The 14937-nt window shown below is 52.0% G+C and overlaps 1 protein-coding gene across 2 annotated transcripts in view; it reads right to left on the bottom strand.

Moving 5' to 3' along the window:
* NKAIN1 (sodium/potassium transporting ATPase interacting 1) overlaps nt 1-4136 on the bottom strand; it is a 40314-nt gene extending 36178 nt beyond the window's left edge. For both annotated transcript variants that reach the window (XM_060621916.3, XM_078452138.2), the window contains exon 1: nt 3675-4136. In XM_060621916.3, the coding sequence (XP_060477899.1) occupies nt 3675-3728 (54 nt within the window). In that variant the 5' untranslated portion in view covers nt 3729-4136. The remainder of the gene's footprint in view (nt 1-3674) is intronic.
* Nucleotides 4137-14937: the final 10801 nt, after the last annotated feature.

Below are 14937 nucleotides of genomic sequence, written 5' to 3'. Positions count from 1 at the left end.
ACGTAACATTCCGGGAGTGAACGGCATTTAAAAGGTCAAGACGATACACTAAGTAGGAGCACGTGGGTGGCTCAGTCGGTTGAGCATCTGACTCTTGATTTTCGCTCAGGGCATGATCTCAGGGTTCATGGGTTCACTGGGGCTCTGTGCTGATAGCTAGGAGCCTGCTTGAGATTCTCTCTCTCTCCCACTCTCTCTCTCTGCCCTTCCCCCACTCATGCATGCTTTCTCTCTCTCAAAATAAGTAAATAAACATTAAAAAAAAAAAAAAGATGATACACTGAGTAGAACTCGGGAAAGGAAGGGACCCAAGACGTTCTGCAGAATGGCACCGGACGGAGACGCCCTGAAACCTCCAGGGCCAGCTGGACGTGGTCCCACAGTCCCCGATGGATAGAACTGGCAGGACCCCAGAGACACAGACCAGGAGTGCTTCCCATCTTACAGATGGAAGAGACCAAAGCTTGCAGCGGGAAAAAGACTTGTCTGAGTTTACAGGATGTCAGTGGCAGAACTGTACTTGAATCCAAGCCTTCTGTCAGCTCAGCACCCAGCTACCTGCTGCTTCCCACAAAGGAAGACTGCAGGGCGAGGGGGACCTGGATACATTTGGGCCACAATTCCAGGAAAGCGTCCCATGGTATATATCATTATGATGACAGGAAGAAGCTATAGTTGATTGAATGCTCACTCTGTGCCTGGCACAATGCTAAGTTCGTTATACGCATTTACCCCTCACAACGACCCTAAGAATTCAGAACGGTTTATATTATCTCTTTTTCACAGGTGACAACATTGTGGCTCAGAGAGGGTAAGCAACTTGCCTAAGACCACATGGCTAGGAAGTGACAAAGCCAGGACTCGAACCCAGCCCTGTCCTATCAAACTCCCCAGCCCTGTCCCTACACTTGTCCCTCTGAACGGTACAGCTCCCACTTGCCCCTTCTACCCTCCAGTAAACACTCACCCCTACTCCCTCACCCAAAGCCAGTCTATCCCAACTACAGAAGAGTGTTCAGAGCTAGCCTGTTTCATCATAACGATCAAACCCCGTCCAAAAGAGAAAAGTGACAGCTCGTCTTCTAAAGTTTTCAGCTGAGAAACATTTAACAGCCTTTTCCTTCTTGGCCCCTTTCCACCGGGTGAGAAAACAGGCTCCCTTCTCTCTGGGATGATGTCAGGCTGGTGGATTCCAGCATCCAGGAGTACATGACAGAAGCTGCTAGGCAGCAGAGGCTCCTGGGAGTTAGTGACAGCTGAAGGGACCCGCTCTGCAATCTGCCCAGACAGAACAGAGGCAAGAGATCGATTTCCAAGTCCCTTCTTGGAGCACGCCCTCCCCCCAAATTATCTCACGTAATTCCCATAAGTTGTCCGAAGCCACCCAGCCAAGATGTATTAGAGTCAGAATCCGACCCAGGTCTCGCCTACTTCCAGAGTCCCTATGCTGGCAAACTCTCTAAGCAGAAGGGTGGGGTTAGCTTAGCTGGGGAGAGTTCTGGAGGCTGGGAGTAGTAAGGACAAAGAACCCCTGATTGCTCTGGGCCAGAAGTACTTATTTTATAATTAAGAAGGCAACAGAGAATGCTGGTCACCTGCCTGGCTTCAAAGCCTGGTGCTTAGCTGTAGAACTCTGGGCAGGTTACTTTACGGGATATGAGGATTAAATTAGTAAATACGTGGGAAAGGGCTTACAAGAGCACCCAACATCCTAGTAAATGCTCCCCAAAGCTAACCGCTGTCGGCAGCAGCAGAGAACGAGCACGGGGCAGACTAACAACAGTGCCTACCTTTGGGGTGTGGGACAGGCATGGAGGCAAATGTACGTTTAAGTTCTGCCGTTTGACTACGGACGGGTTCATTTTTACAATATGTATGTAACTTTTTTTAAGCATGAAAAAAGTCCTAGTTTAAAAATTAAAAATTAACACACAGGAAAAAAAAAAAAAACAAACCTCCGAAAAGTTTCATCACTCCTTGGCATTTTATATTCCTCCAAGTAGATAAAGAAGGGTGTTTCTACTGTGAGCCAGGCGTTGCCAGATACCTGATTCATTAATTTATTTTACAAATATTAATGGAGTGCCAGGCACGGTTCCAGCTGCTGGGGATTTAGTAGGGAACAAAACAGATAATCTCTGCCCTTCTGGAGTTTCCACTCTACCTGATTTTAATTAATCCCCCCCCCCCCACCCCGCCCCCCGCAACCCTCAAGGATGGGCAATTTCCAGACAGGCGGACCAAAGCAGCCTGGCGAAGGGAAGTCGCTTGCCCTGCATCCCACAGCTGGGAGCAGGGCTACTACCCTCAGGGCCTGGCTGTTTCTACCACTGCCCAAGAGAGCAAGTCTGTGGCTGGCAAGTTTGGGGCTGGCGTCCCCAAGAGGAGAGAAGCAAGATGAATGAGGAGGTCTGCACGTCCAGACTCAACGCGTCCCTCGGAGCTATTGTGTGCACCTGTGCTGGAGGAGGCGCGGTGGGCGCAGGCAACCGTGGAGACGAGGCCGTGGAGTTAGGCACCAGTGAGGCTCAGGTTCCCCCACCTCACACCCAGCCCGGACTCCTGCCCGTGGAGGTCCCCACGCACCTCTGCCTAGAAGCTCAGCACAGCTTCAAAACCCCCCCGGTCGCCAGGCCTGAGCTCTAGGGTTAGGCGGGAGACCCTGACCTCTCTTTAACCCGCTTCCCAACTTCACCTGCCGGAGCCTGAAGGGAAGAGCAGACCTGGTCCTCGTGAGCCCCCAAATTCACTCCACTGGCCTCCCTCAGAGGAGAAGCAGAGTTGCCTAAGCCGGGGTTGGGCATGGTTTCCCCAGATGCTCCCCTCCCCACCCAGGGCACCCATCCCTCACTGGTGCGGGTCAAGGCAGAAGGGCTTGTCTGCGGGTCCCCACCCATGACACTCAGGTATGACTGATGGAGAGCTCCCCCACCCCCCACCCCCACCCCCAGCCGCAGTGGACACAGCCAAAGCAAGGAGGGCAGCCAGCACCCAGTTTGTCAGACTGGCCCAGGACCCGGCAGCTCCTGGTGACTCTCTCCAGAGAGGCGGGTCTCCATTCCCACCCAGGCTTGCTCAGTCAGGAGGGGGGAGGCAGGCAGCTACAGCACAAAGGAGGAGTGAACGGTTCTTGGAGTCTAAGATCCCAATACACACAGATGAACGTGGACCAGGAAAGGGTTAGAGATCTAGAGACACAGCAAGGAGAAAGCCGGAGACAAACACACACACAAACACACACGGAGGAGCAGAGACTTTGTGAGCAACACTCGCGCGGGCACAGACCCGGAGGACAGGAGAGCCGCGCACTCGAATAATCTAGAGGAAAACACCCAGCAGGGACCTCAAGGGATCCAGCTCAGCAGCCCGGGACACACCCCCGGCCCCAGCGAGCCACAGTCCCACAGCAGGCCACTCGCACGGTGCCGGGCGGGCGGGGGACCGGCGCACAGGACGCACTCGGGGACCGGGGAGAGCCGGGCGAGAAGCGCACACAAAGAGCCAGCCGGGCCAGCAGGAGCAGGCTCCGCCCGTCCGCCCCGTGACTCCAGCCCACCCCCCACCCGGGACTCGCGGCAGACACACACGGAGACACACACGGGCTGTGTAGCCCACCCGCACGCGCGGGACCCGCCCCGCCGCGCCCCACCCGGCCCCGGCCGCCCGGCGCTCACCAGCTGCAGGCAGCAGAAGGCGACGAGCGTGCAGCGCCCGCTGCACTTGCCCATGGCTCCGGGGGCCGCGCGGGCCGTCCGCCGCGGCGCCCCTCTAGCTCGGCGGCCGCCGCCTCCTCCTCCGCGCCGCACGGGCTCCGCGTCCTCCCCGCTGCGCGCCCCGGGCGGCGGAGCCGGGCGCCTAGGGCCGGGCCCGGGGGCGCCGGGTCCTCAGGGCTGGGGCCGGCCGCTCGCGCCCCGAGTCCATGGTCCGCTGGCCCGCGCCGGCTCCGCCGCGCCGCGCCTCCTTTGTCTGGCCGGCCGGCCGCCAGGCGCGCCTCCTGCCCCGGGGCGGCTGGCGGGGAGCGCGGAGCGGGGAGCGCGGGCACCGAGCGCGGCGCACAGCAGCACTGCCCAGCTGGGGCAGCCGCCCGGGCGCTCGGCGGCCGCGGCTTCCCGGCCCCACCACGTGGCTCCGCCGCCGCCACCGGGAGGGAGTAAGGGAGGGGCGGGGCGGGGCGGCCTCGGGAGCAGAGGGGAGGGGAGAAGGGGTAGGGAAGTGGAGGGTGGAGGGAGAGACGGGGAGGGAGTGGAAGAGGGCAGGCTTGGGGGTGGACAGCCCTGGGTCAAAGCCGGACTTCACGGGCTGTGTGACCTTGGGCGAGTCACGTCGCCCCTCTGGGCCTCAGGTTTCTTAGCAAAGTGGGAATAACGTGTGCTTCGGAGTTGCCAAGGTGAAAAGCTGTTGTGTGAATAAAGCACTTAGCCCTGTGCCTGGCCCGCTCAGGGTGCTGGAGCACTCCTCTCTCCGCCCTGTCTGTAGGACTCCCCCACCCCGGGGTTCCAGCCTTGGACCTCTCCTGCCACTCTGGTTCCCAGGTCTGCTCCTCACCCCGGCCTCCCTCCTGAGTGTCTGGTCACATTTTCGTTCTTCCCTCTTTCCTTCTACTGGCATTTACTGAGCCGGGACTGCATACACACCCCTGGGGGCGCCCGGGATCCAGAGATGAGCACTGCGGCACTGTTCCAGAACCCATTGAGCTTCCCAGGGAACAGACAAGCTCCCAGAGGCATGTGGGTGAGCTGCCTGATGGCAGAGACAGAGGTTGGCGCAGGGGGGCTGTGGCCTGCCCCTACCCCCTAACTGAGGCTGCAGTGAGGAGGGAGTCAGCAGAAGACTGCCTTCTTCAAGATACTCTGAAAAGCACTCCAACTTCCAAACACATGCCAAATCCATGTAACCCCGCCCCCCCCCCCCCCCCCCTCCTAACTTCTGAGTCATCTTGGTGGTTAGGATCACTCAGGTGGAAATCCCTGAGGCATCCTCTGGGCTCCTCTATATCCCACCTGACCATTCTGTGAACCATACCTTCCAGCTAAGGTCTATGAAATACCTACTATGGGCCAGGATCTCCGCTGGGGAGAAGGGGATGCACCAGTCTCTGTGCTCAGTGAGAAAACAGTCCAATGAGGGGTTGTCATTACAAGAAACATACAAATAAATACATAATGATGGATTCTGATGAGTGCTTTAAAGGACAATAAAGAGGAAAAGAGAAGAAGGGGGCACAATCCAGGTGTGGAGACCAGGAAGGGCCTCCTTGGGGAAATGACGTTAATATTGAGAAGACAATAGGAGGGAAGGAGAGGCAGAGGAGTGGTGAACAGTGTTCTGACAGAAGGAACAGAAGGTTGCCAATTCTTCCCATAGTCTCCATTCTGGCCAGCCCTCCTGACCCGGGGGCGGGGGTGGGGGGGCAGCGTGATACGGATTCAGACCCATGGTTCTGGACCCGAATAGCCAGAGGCCAGCCCCCTCTCCTCCCTGGACTACTAAAATGGGCTCTTCTCTGGTCCCCCTCCCCCAGCAATTCCTCAGCATGCTGCTTGGTATTTTAAAACACACAGGCTACAGGCAGGCCCCTGGGTGGCTCAGTCCGTTCAGAGTTAAGCGTCCGACTTTGGCTCAGGTCATGATCTCACGGTTTGTGAGTTCAAGCCCTGCATTGGGCTCTGTGCTGATGTCTCAGAGCCTGGAGCCTGCTTCAGATTCTGTGTCTCCCTCTCTCTCTGCCTCGCCCCCACTTGTGCACACGCTCTCTCTCAAAAATAAATAAACAGAACACACACACACACAGGATATTCATAGGGTTGAAAGTACATGTGCTGAGGTTTTCACTTGGAAGAATAAAATAAGGTAACAGTGGGAACTTTTTTTCAGTCATGCTTGGTGAGTAACAGCTGTGTCCAACCAGGTTCTATGACTAGACAGGCTTCCAGGAGTCTGTGAAGTCCCTGAAATAATATGCAAAGCTTCGTGCGAGCAGATGTGCCTTTTTCTGGGGAGAGGCCCCGACAGCTTTCATCAGATTCTTCAAAGAGTCTGTTTCCCACAAAAGAATAAGAACGAGCCCCACGAAGCCTCGGCCCAGATGTAATGGTTCTCTAGCAGACCCTCTCTGGGGCCTCTTCCAGATAGAGCCTCTGTCAGTTCCCTCCGAGACTCTAACAATGCAAATCGGTAATAATAACAATAATAGCGATAGCTTATTGAGCGCTTCCTCTGAGCCAGGCACTTGGCATATATCATCCCATTCAGTCCTTCTGCTGGGGCTGTGACCAGCCCTTGCCAGGCTCTCGGCTGTATCGCATCATGTTCCCGGGCCTGGCTGACTCGCTTTCAAGTCTGACCCACGGACCAAGAGATGGCTTGTCTGACCTCAGAATTAGCCTCTGGCCCCCGGTCGTTCCATTTAGCCCAAGTCCTGCCCTGATGAATCCACGCACACACAGGCTTCGCCCATTTTGTGCTGTCTGGAGTACATCTCCCATCCAAATTCCCAGCCCGGAGAACTTCCCATTTCGAATCTTAGCTCCACAGTCACTTCCCCTCAGAGGCCTTCCTTAACTCTCTGTCACCTGGCGCAGTGCCTCACCTTTGGGCTGGCAGTGGTCTGTGCGATACCTCCGTTAGCACTTTTACTGGGATTTGCTGTACTTTTCTGACGTCGCTGGTCTCCCCCAATAGACTGTGCGCTCTATGGGGAGCCAGCAACAGTGTCATAAATTACCTTTGCATCCCACGGGGCTGGGATCACGTCGGGAGTCAGCAAACACGTGGTAAATGAATGATCTTCCTGGCCTCAGGCTTCAGCATACTTTGTGCCCTCTTTACCACCTGGAAGTCCAGGGTTCTAAGGGGGAAGGCAATCCAATTGTAGGAACAGCCAGAAACAGCTTTGAAAGACATGGCGGGGGGGGGGGGGGGGGAGGGGTGGTTAGGAGCTGGGGATGACGTCCGGAGGGGCTCGTCATAGCTGGCGGCGTCAAGGATGACTAACCCTTCAAGTAGGGAAAGACTGTGGGGCAAACAAAGCAGGATTTAGAAATAAAGGGCAGAGATGATTCAGAGCATACCCACGCTTCCTGAGTGAGGAGGCAGAGTCATGGTCAGCCCCGGAGAGAGGCACAGGGGGAGCTGTGGAAGGCCTGGGATTTATGAGGTGCTAAGGAGTTCCTCCTTGGCCCTAAACCAAGTGGTCACAGGGTCTGAATCTTCCACCGTGGCCCCTGTGAGGGTCGACACGGAAAGCTTCTGAGAAAGTTCGCTCCTAAGATGGCCGAAATGTGAAGCCAATTAATCTCTCCTTCTTCCACGTTAGAGGCCGGGACGTGCTCACCAACGATAGTTTCTGGGGTATTTTCTGACACCAACCAATTCTCCAACACCAGCCGATCGTTCAACAATTCACTTCGGGTCTGACACTAACTACCCAGAATGAGCGCAGACCCGCAGCTGAATTCAGGGTCAGTCCCCACGTGACCGCCTGCGTGTCGGATGCCTGCGGCAAGTCTGTGGTCACCCCTACTTCTGCCTGACCAGCTCTAAGTCGGGGGTGCCCGTGATCTCCTCCTTAGGTTCGATAATGTGCTTGTGAACGGCTCAGAGAACACAGGAAGGTGCTTCACTTACCTTTACTGGTTTCTTAGAAAGGATACATAGTGAACAGCCGCTCTATGCCAAAAATGGGGACAAAGACCAGATGTATTTTATATCATATCACAACAGCTAACATCTCAAGCATTTCTATACCAGGCACTGTTCTGGGCAATTTCTATGCAATGACTCATTAAACCTCCCAGCAAACCTTTAAGCTAGGTGCTATGATCATTATCCCCTTCTTTTTCCAGATGAGGAAACTGAGGCTCAGAGAGGTTAGATCACTTGCCCAGGATCATGTAACATAGAAATGGCAGAATCAAGATTTGAACCCAGGCAGAACCACTTTACCAACAAATTCCTATTCCATTCCTTACGCTTTCCAAACTTTTCTTTCTCTTTTAAAAAAGCTTATTTATTTTGAGAGAGAGAGAGAGAGAGAGCACGAGTGGGGGAAGGGAGGGACAGAGAGAGGGAGAGAGAGAGAATCTTAAGCAGGCTTCACGCTCAGCACAGAGCCCAACAGGAATCCATCTCACAACCTCAAGATCACCACCCGAGTCGGACACTCAACCGACTGAGCCACCCAGACGCCCCCAAACTTGCCTTTTTTAACAGCAGAATCTTTTGCTGTTACGAAACAAATTATACACTTCGTCAACAAAAAAAGTGCAACTGCCCTGGTTTGTTTGGGGAAAGGAGACCGGCAACTTGCTCTCTGTCTGCCTTCACCTCCCGGGACCATTATCGTGCCGGGCACTGAGCTAGGAGCTCTGGAATCAAAGATGAATAGGATAGGGGGCGCCTGGGCGGCTCAGTTGGTTGTGTCCGACTTCAGCTCAGGTCATGATCTCACGGCTCGTGAGTTCGCGCCCCGCATCGGGCTCTGTGCTGCCGCTCGGAGCCTGGATCCCGCTTCGGATTCTGGGTCTCTCTCTCTCTCTGCCCCTCCCCCGCTCGTGCTCTCTCTGCCTCTCAAAAATAAACGTTAAATTTTTTTTTTTTTTTTTTTAAATGAATAGGCTATCCCGAGAATCCTCGGGATAATGGCTTGGGGGTTAGCACACTGTTGGCCAGTCGTCTGGCATCGAATGGCATCTTTCTTTCTTCTCCCTTCCTTCCTTTCTTCTAAGTAATCTCTATATACAAAGTGAGGCTCGTACTTACAACCCCAAGATCAAGAGTTGCATGCTCTACCCACTGAGCCAGTCAGGAGCCCCCATTGCTTATTTTCTTGAACCTGGCTGCTTCACCCATTGCCTTCCCTCTCTGGCCCCTGATGGCACCTGAGTTTGGGACTCGTGGGCCTGTGGCCGAGGCAGAACATATAAACAGGCAGTTACTAGCAATGAATAGAGAGGCCTAGCACCTACAAGAATGGTGGAAAGAATGGTTAACTCTGCTTGGGATTAGGTAGTGATGGAAAACTTCAGAGAAAAGGAGATGCTGACTGAAATATAGGTTGCCAGGTCAAAAAGAAATGCAGACACAGAAGCGTCTAACAGCCAGGGGTGTTTCAGGAACTGTGAGCCCTTCCTTTCTTTAACTTCTGCACAAACTTCTTCCTATTGCCTCCTTACTGCCACCTCGCCTCTCCAACCATCTTCCTTTAAAATCCCAGTTTTAGAGCAAATCTTATTTTTTTTTTTTGCTTTTATTCATTTTTGAGAGACAGAGAGAGAGAGCACAAGCAGGGGATGGGCAGAAAGAGGAGACACAGAATCCGAAGCAGGCTCCAGGCTCCGAGCTGTCAGCACAGAGCCCGACACGGGGCTCGAACTCACAAACCGTGAGATCATGACGCGAGCCGAAGTCTGACGCTCCACCGACTGACCCACCCAGGTGCTCCTAGAGCAAATCTTAAAAGGAAAAAAAAAAAAAAAAAAAAGCTCTGATAAGAAGGAATGGTTGAGAGAAAAAGAATAGGATGGAACAGGGCAGGGTTTAGGGTCTAGGTCAGGAAAACCCTAAACAGCTCTGAGAACGTTTCGTCTCCTTGTCTGGGGCTCTGGGGTCCAGAATCCCTAGCACAGCATCTGCTGACAGCCGAGACAAATCTCCCTTTCCACTAGCCCTTGGTGGCCACATGGGCTTCCCGTTAGTTTGCCCTCAGGCCAGCTGAGCTGGAGACATTGTGAGATGGCCCCTCCAATCAGCCCCACACTTCGCTGGGCCTTCATTATACACGGGGTTTTTCTAGGGGCCACCTGGGGATAGGAAGACAGGCAGGGTTAGCTCGGGCCTCAGGCCCCCAGGCCCTGACAGGATTCCCAGTCCCCTGCTGGCTCCCCACCCCTTATCATTTTCCATAAGCCATCACCCAGGTGGCCTTTCACAGAAAACAATTCACTGAATCCTAAAATTACCATCTTAGAGTCTGAGGCAAATGGCATCTATAATCATGGGACAGCGGAGCTGGGAAAGGGGTCCTCTAATCGCATGGCTCCTGATGCTAGTGTGCAGACCATCTGTGTCTGGATCGGGGCCCCCACACCAGCCCAGCCCAAACAGCATCTCTGGAGGCAGGACCTGCTTACCGGGATTTTGAAATATACTCCCCGGGGATTCTATGAACGGCCTGGGCCCTCTGAATCAATACAACACAGACACTTCTGTCAAATGGTCACCCAGCTTCCGCTTGCACACCTCCAGAGGGGAGGAACTCTCTATCCTTCCATCCGTGGGCAGCTCTGATTCAGCTGCTTTCTCTGTTGAGTGCAAATCTGCCTCTTAAATTCCACTTTGCCTTGGCTCTGCACTTTGAAGCTTCCCAGAATGAGTGTTTTCTCTTGTCCAGCGTAGCCATTTGCCTTACGAAGACAGTGATCTGTCTCCCCTAGTTCCCACAACCGTTCCTCGCGATGATCTTCTGAGAGGGTACCCAGAACCGAAAGCATCCTCAGGCGTGGTCGTCCTCCTGTGCGGAGTCGCGACCTCGGCTGGCTCCCTTTCCACAGAACGAGCCCCAAATCTGCCACCCTAGCTTTCGAAACCCTTTGCAATCCTGCTCCAGTGCTTCCCGAGGTTCCTCCTCATCTGCCTGCAACTCCCCCAGCATGCTGTTACCACTACCCCGTGCGGTGTGTCATTTTTGAACACACCCGATTTGGTGATCTGTGCTGCTGTCCCTGTTTTTGTTTTTGTTTTTTTTTTTTCCCCATCACCTCAACTATACTTCCCAGCTCCCAGCTCCCGCGCGCTTCTCCCCGGGTTCCAAGGCTCCTTTAAGATTCTTGGGGCGCCTGGGTGGCTCGGTCGGTGAAGCGTCCGACTTCGGCTCAGGTCATGATCTCGCGGTCCGTGAGTTCGAGCCCCCTGTCGGGCTCTGTGCTGACAGCTCGGAGCCTGGAGCCTGTTTCAGATTCTGTGTCTCCCTCTCTCTCTGCCCCTCCCCTGTTCATGCTCTCTCTCTGTCTCAAAAATAAATAAACGTTAAAAAAAAAAAAAAAAATTGAAGATTCTTTAAGACTCATTTCCTCGGTAAAACTTGCTCTAACTCCAGAGCCCTTTGGTACTGCCTCTGACAGTATGGATTAGATTATACTCGAATTGCTCATTTGTTATCTGTTTCTAGAACAAGTACAGGAGAGGACACAAAGCCCAGATAAATGTGGTACATTGTCCTGGAGTGTCAATTTTACTTGGTGCTCAGTCATTGAAAACATTTATTAATGTAAAACAAACAGAGCTATATCGTGAAGCAGCACACAAAACCACATACATTTAAATAGTCAATTTCACCAGGAAAAAGGTAGGGGGACTGTTCCGAGGTAAGAGACACTAGAGACACAGAATAGCCAGATACATGAAACCTGATCGATTCCAGATTGGAAAAAATAGCTATAAAAGACATTTTTGATACTGAAGACATTTTAATATGATCATTAGATAGTACTATGGAATTGCTGTTAATTTTCTTAGGTGGGGTAATGGTACTGTGATTATGAAGGAGAATATTCTTGGCAGATGCTTGTCGAAGTATTTAGGAATATTTGGGAGTGAAGAATTATGAGGTCTGTATCTTACTCTCAGTAGTCATTCAAAGTCATATATATGTGTGTGTGACAGACAGATTATTGAATCTAGGTGGAGCATGAAGAGATATTCATTATATTCATCTTTCAATTTTTGTTTGCAATTTTTCAAAATAAAAAGTTAGCGGGGAGGGTCTTATATTTTACAGATACGAAGTAAAATTTCAAGGTTATTAACTTCAATAGTCTCTTTGCCCCAGTTCATTCTCCTCTGCGATTTTTTTTAAATTAAAAAAAAAATTTTTTTTTAATGTTTATTTATTTTTGAAACAGAGAGAGACAGAACATGAACGGTGGGGGGTCAGAGAGAGAGGGAGACACTGAAGCAGGCTCCAGGTTCCAAGCTGTCAGCACAGAGCTCGATGCGGGGCTCGAACTCACGAGCTGTGAGATTATGACCTGAGCCAAAGTTAAATGCTTAACCGACTGAGCCACCCAGGCGCCCCCATTCTCCTGTGCCATTAAGGACACTTGCCAATTTTTTTTTTAATGTTTATTTTTGAGAGAGAGAGAGAGAGAGAGAGAGAGAGAGAGACAGCACAAGTAAGGGAGGGGCAGAGACAGAGGGAGACACAGAATCTGAAGCAGGCTCCAGGCTCTGAGCTAACAGCTGCCGGGCTTGAACCCACAAACCATGAGATCATGCCCTAAGCTGAAGTCGGACACTTACCGGATGCCATGTATCACGTATCAGGCGCCCCATGCCATTAAGGACACTTAAGGGGAAAAGTTTGAGAGGCCCTGATTTTTGTTTTTGTCCTCACCCTCTGCCCTGGGAACTCCCAAAGAATATATGACTCAGTCATTTCTGTATTCTCAGAGGCCAGCACAGGGCTCGTCACAGAGGGATGTTAAATAAATGCTTCCCGAGTGAGCAGAACCCCTAACTTAATAATAGGCACGTAAGCTATATCTCCCCCGTTTCCCCTTCTGTAAAATGAGGTTGGATTAGATGACTGACCTGAGTAGCTGGGAGGCTCTTTCTAGCTCTAGCACCTTCCGAAGCTATACCTGGAGCTCCAAAGGAAAGCCACAGGTCTTTTTTTCAAAATAAAGCCCCGGAGTCATCAGGCAGAGATGATCACAGTAGATCAATCTCTACTCTCTGGCCAAGGTCCAAAGTTTTAGCTCAACCATAGGCTTGGGAGAAGTGGGCGCAAGCTCACGCAGACCAGGAGCCAGAGCAATTTCCTGGAGAGCCAAGGGGTGGCAGGGGAAGTCAATTTGGCTTTGTGCTGCCCTCCTGGCTATAGCTGCAGCCATGTCCTTAACCTTGATTTCATATTGCAATCACCGAACGAAGCTTTAAAAGAATACTCCTGTTCACCCCGGAGATTCTGATTTAACTGGCCTGGGGTACTGTGATCTAAGCCTCTGGAGTTTTAAAGGCTCCCCAGCTGATTCTAATGTGCATTCAAGGTTAAAAGCCACGAAGGCTACATTGTGGTGATGGGGTTAAGAGCTCCAGCTAGGTTTACATCCCGGCTTTGACACTTACTGGTTAAGCTTGCGTGTTACTTCTCTATGAACCTGTTGCTTAGTACGTGACAATCAAGTGAGATAATGCATGTACGAAACTGAGCCAGAAAGAACAGCTACGTAGTTAGGGGTAACTATGAATGAGTGAACAGAAGGCTCTGTGGCTCTCCTAGGAAAGATTAGAACTCTCTGAGCCTGTGGAGCAGTGGCTCTCCAAGCTTGCATCAGAATCACTTGCAGGGCTTGTGAAAACAGATTGCTGAAGACTTCCTTCTCCCTAGGTTTCCGATTCAGTAGGTCTCAGGTGGGTCTCTAGCATGTTTTCAGGTGATGCTGCTGCTGCTGTCCCCGAGAGCACACTTGGAACATCACTGCTCTAGAGCAGGGTTTCTCAAGAGCATCACTGATATTTTGGAGCAACTAATTCTTTGAACGTTTCTGGCCTCTACCCACTGGATGTGCACGGCATCCCTCCAGTTGCGACAATCAAAAGTCTCCAGACAGGAGCGCCTGGATGGCTCAGTGGGTTGAGCCTGTCTCTTGACTTTGGCTCAGGTCATGATCTCAGGGTCATGGGATCGAGCCCCGTGTTGGGACCTGGGTTGAGCATGAAACCTGTCTCTCTCACTCTCCCTATGCCCCTTTCCCCAGCTAGCTCTATCTAAAATTAAAAAACAAAAACAGACACACACACACACACACACACACACACACACACACACACGTCTCCAGACATTGCCAAATGTCCCTTGGGAGGCAAAATTGCTGAGTTGAGAACTACTGATTTGGAGGATATAAGTTAAAGAACAATCTAAGGGTCTAGGTGGGTATCAGAACCAAGTGATGAAAAGTTGAAGCCTAAAAGAAAGAAGAGTTGGGGATGGCTCAGGTATTGATGCAGAGGGGGTGGGTGCCTATCAGGGCTTTTTTGAAGGATCATTATGGGTCTAGAGTACAGAGACAATTGACCAGAGGGCAGAGGGCAGGCTCAGAGCTGTCTTGGCTTTATTTGATCCCACAGGAATAGGGGCTTTAAGTCTGGCCCCTCCTTTTGTTCTGAGACACAGTTATCCAGCCCTGAAGTCTCCTAGAAGGGGCAATTCCATCTTAACTCAAATGGCTTGATGGCCTTTCCCTAAGGCTCAAGTGCCTGCAGCCCCAAATTGTTCAGATGTCTCTCTCACCTCAGTTTCCCATTCATGCACTTTTCAGATATTAACAAGCAGCAGACTCTAGGTCTACCCGTGAGAAACCGGTAACTCTAGTTTTGCTGTGAAGAAGCAACTCTGGTAAGATTACTGACCTGTCCAAATCCACCCCTCTCAGAACTCAGCCCACAAAACTCAACAACCCAGCAAAAAAAGACTTGGCTCTTTAAGTGCCAATGGTACTAAGCGCTAGAGACTGTGGAAGTCATAAAGGGAAATTAACTGAAAACCAGAGATGCCATTACTCATTCGGGAGCAATCTATCTCTCCCAAAGTGAGAATACAATTTGCACCCTCTGGGGATGTTTTATACTCAAATCTTTATTCCCCAGGCAAGGGCCTCTATTCTCTTCAAATTCTAAGTGGTGCTGCTATTTCCTGCTAATGGCTTCTAGCCAGCCTTTGAAGAAGGCACTTGGGAGGAGTGAAGAGGCTGAGGTTGGAGGAAAGCCCTTGTGGTCTCCAGGGCCTTGGTTCCTCCCAATCACAGCCAACTTCTCAAGGGATCAGTAGGCTTTGAAAGTGGTGTTAAGGTTCAAGCCCTGTTCTACCCCAAGCCAAGGGAGATGAGGATGGGTGGAGGGGCCTGGGCGAATGATGGGGTAGGTGGGCCTGGTGTTTAA

Source organism: Panthera onca, chromosome C1 (genome assembly GCF_046562875.1).
Source record: "Panthera onca isolate mPanOnc1 chromosome C1, mPanOnc1 haplotype 2, whole genome shotgun sequence".
Taxonomy (NCBI): Eukaryota; Metazoa; Chordata; class Mammalia; order Carnivora; family Felidae; genus Panthera; species Panthera onca.
The sequence above is the reverse complement of the archived record's forward strand: the minus strand, read 5'-3'. Positions and strand labels throughout refer to the sequence as shown.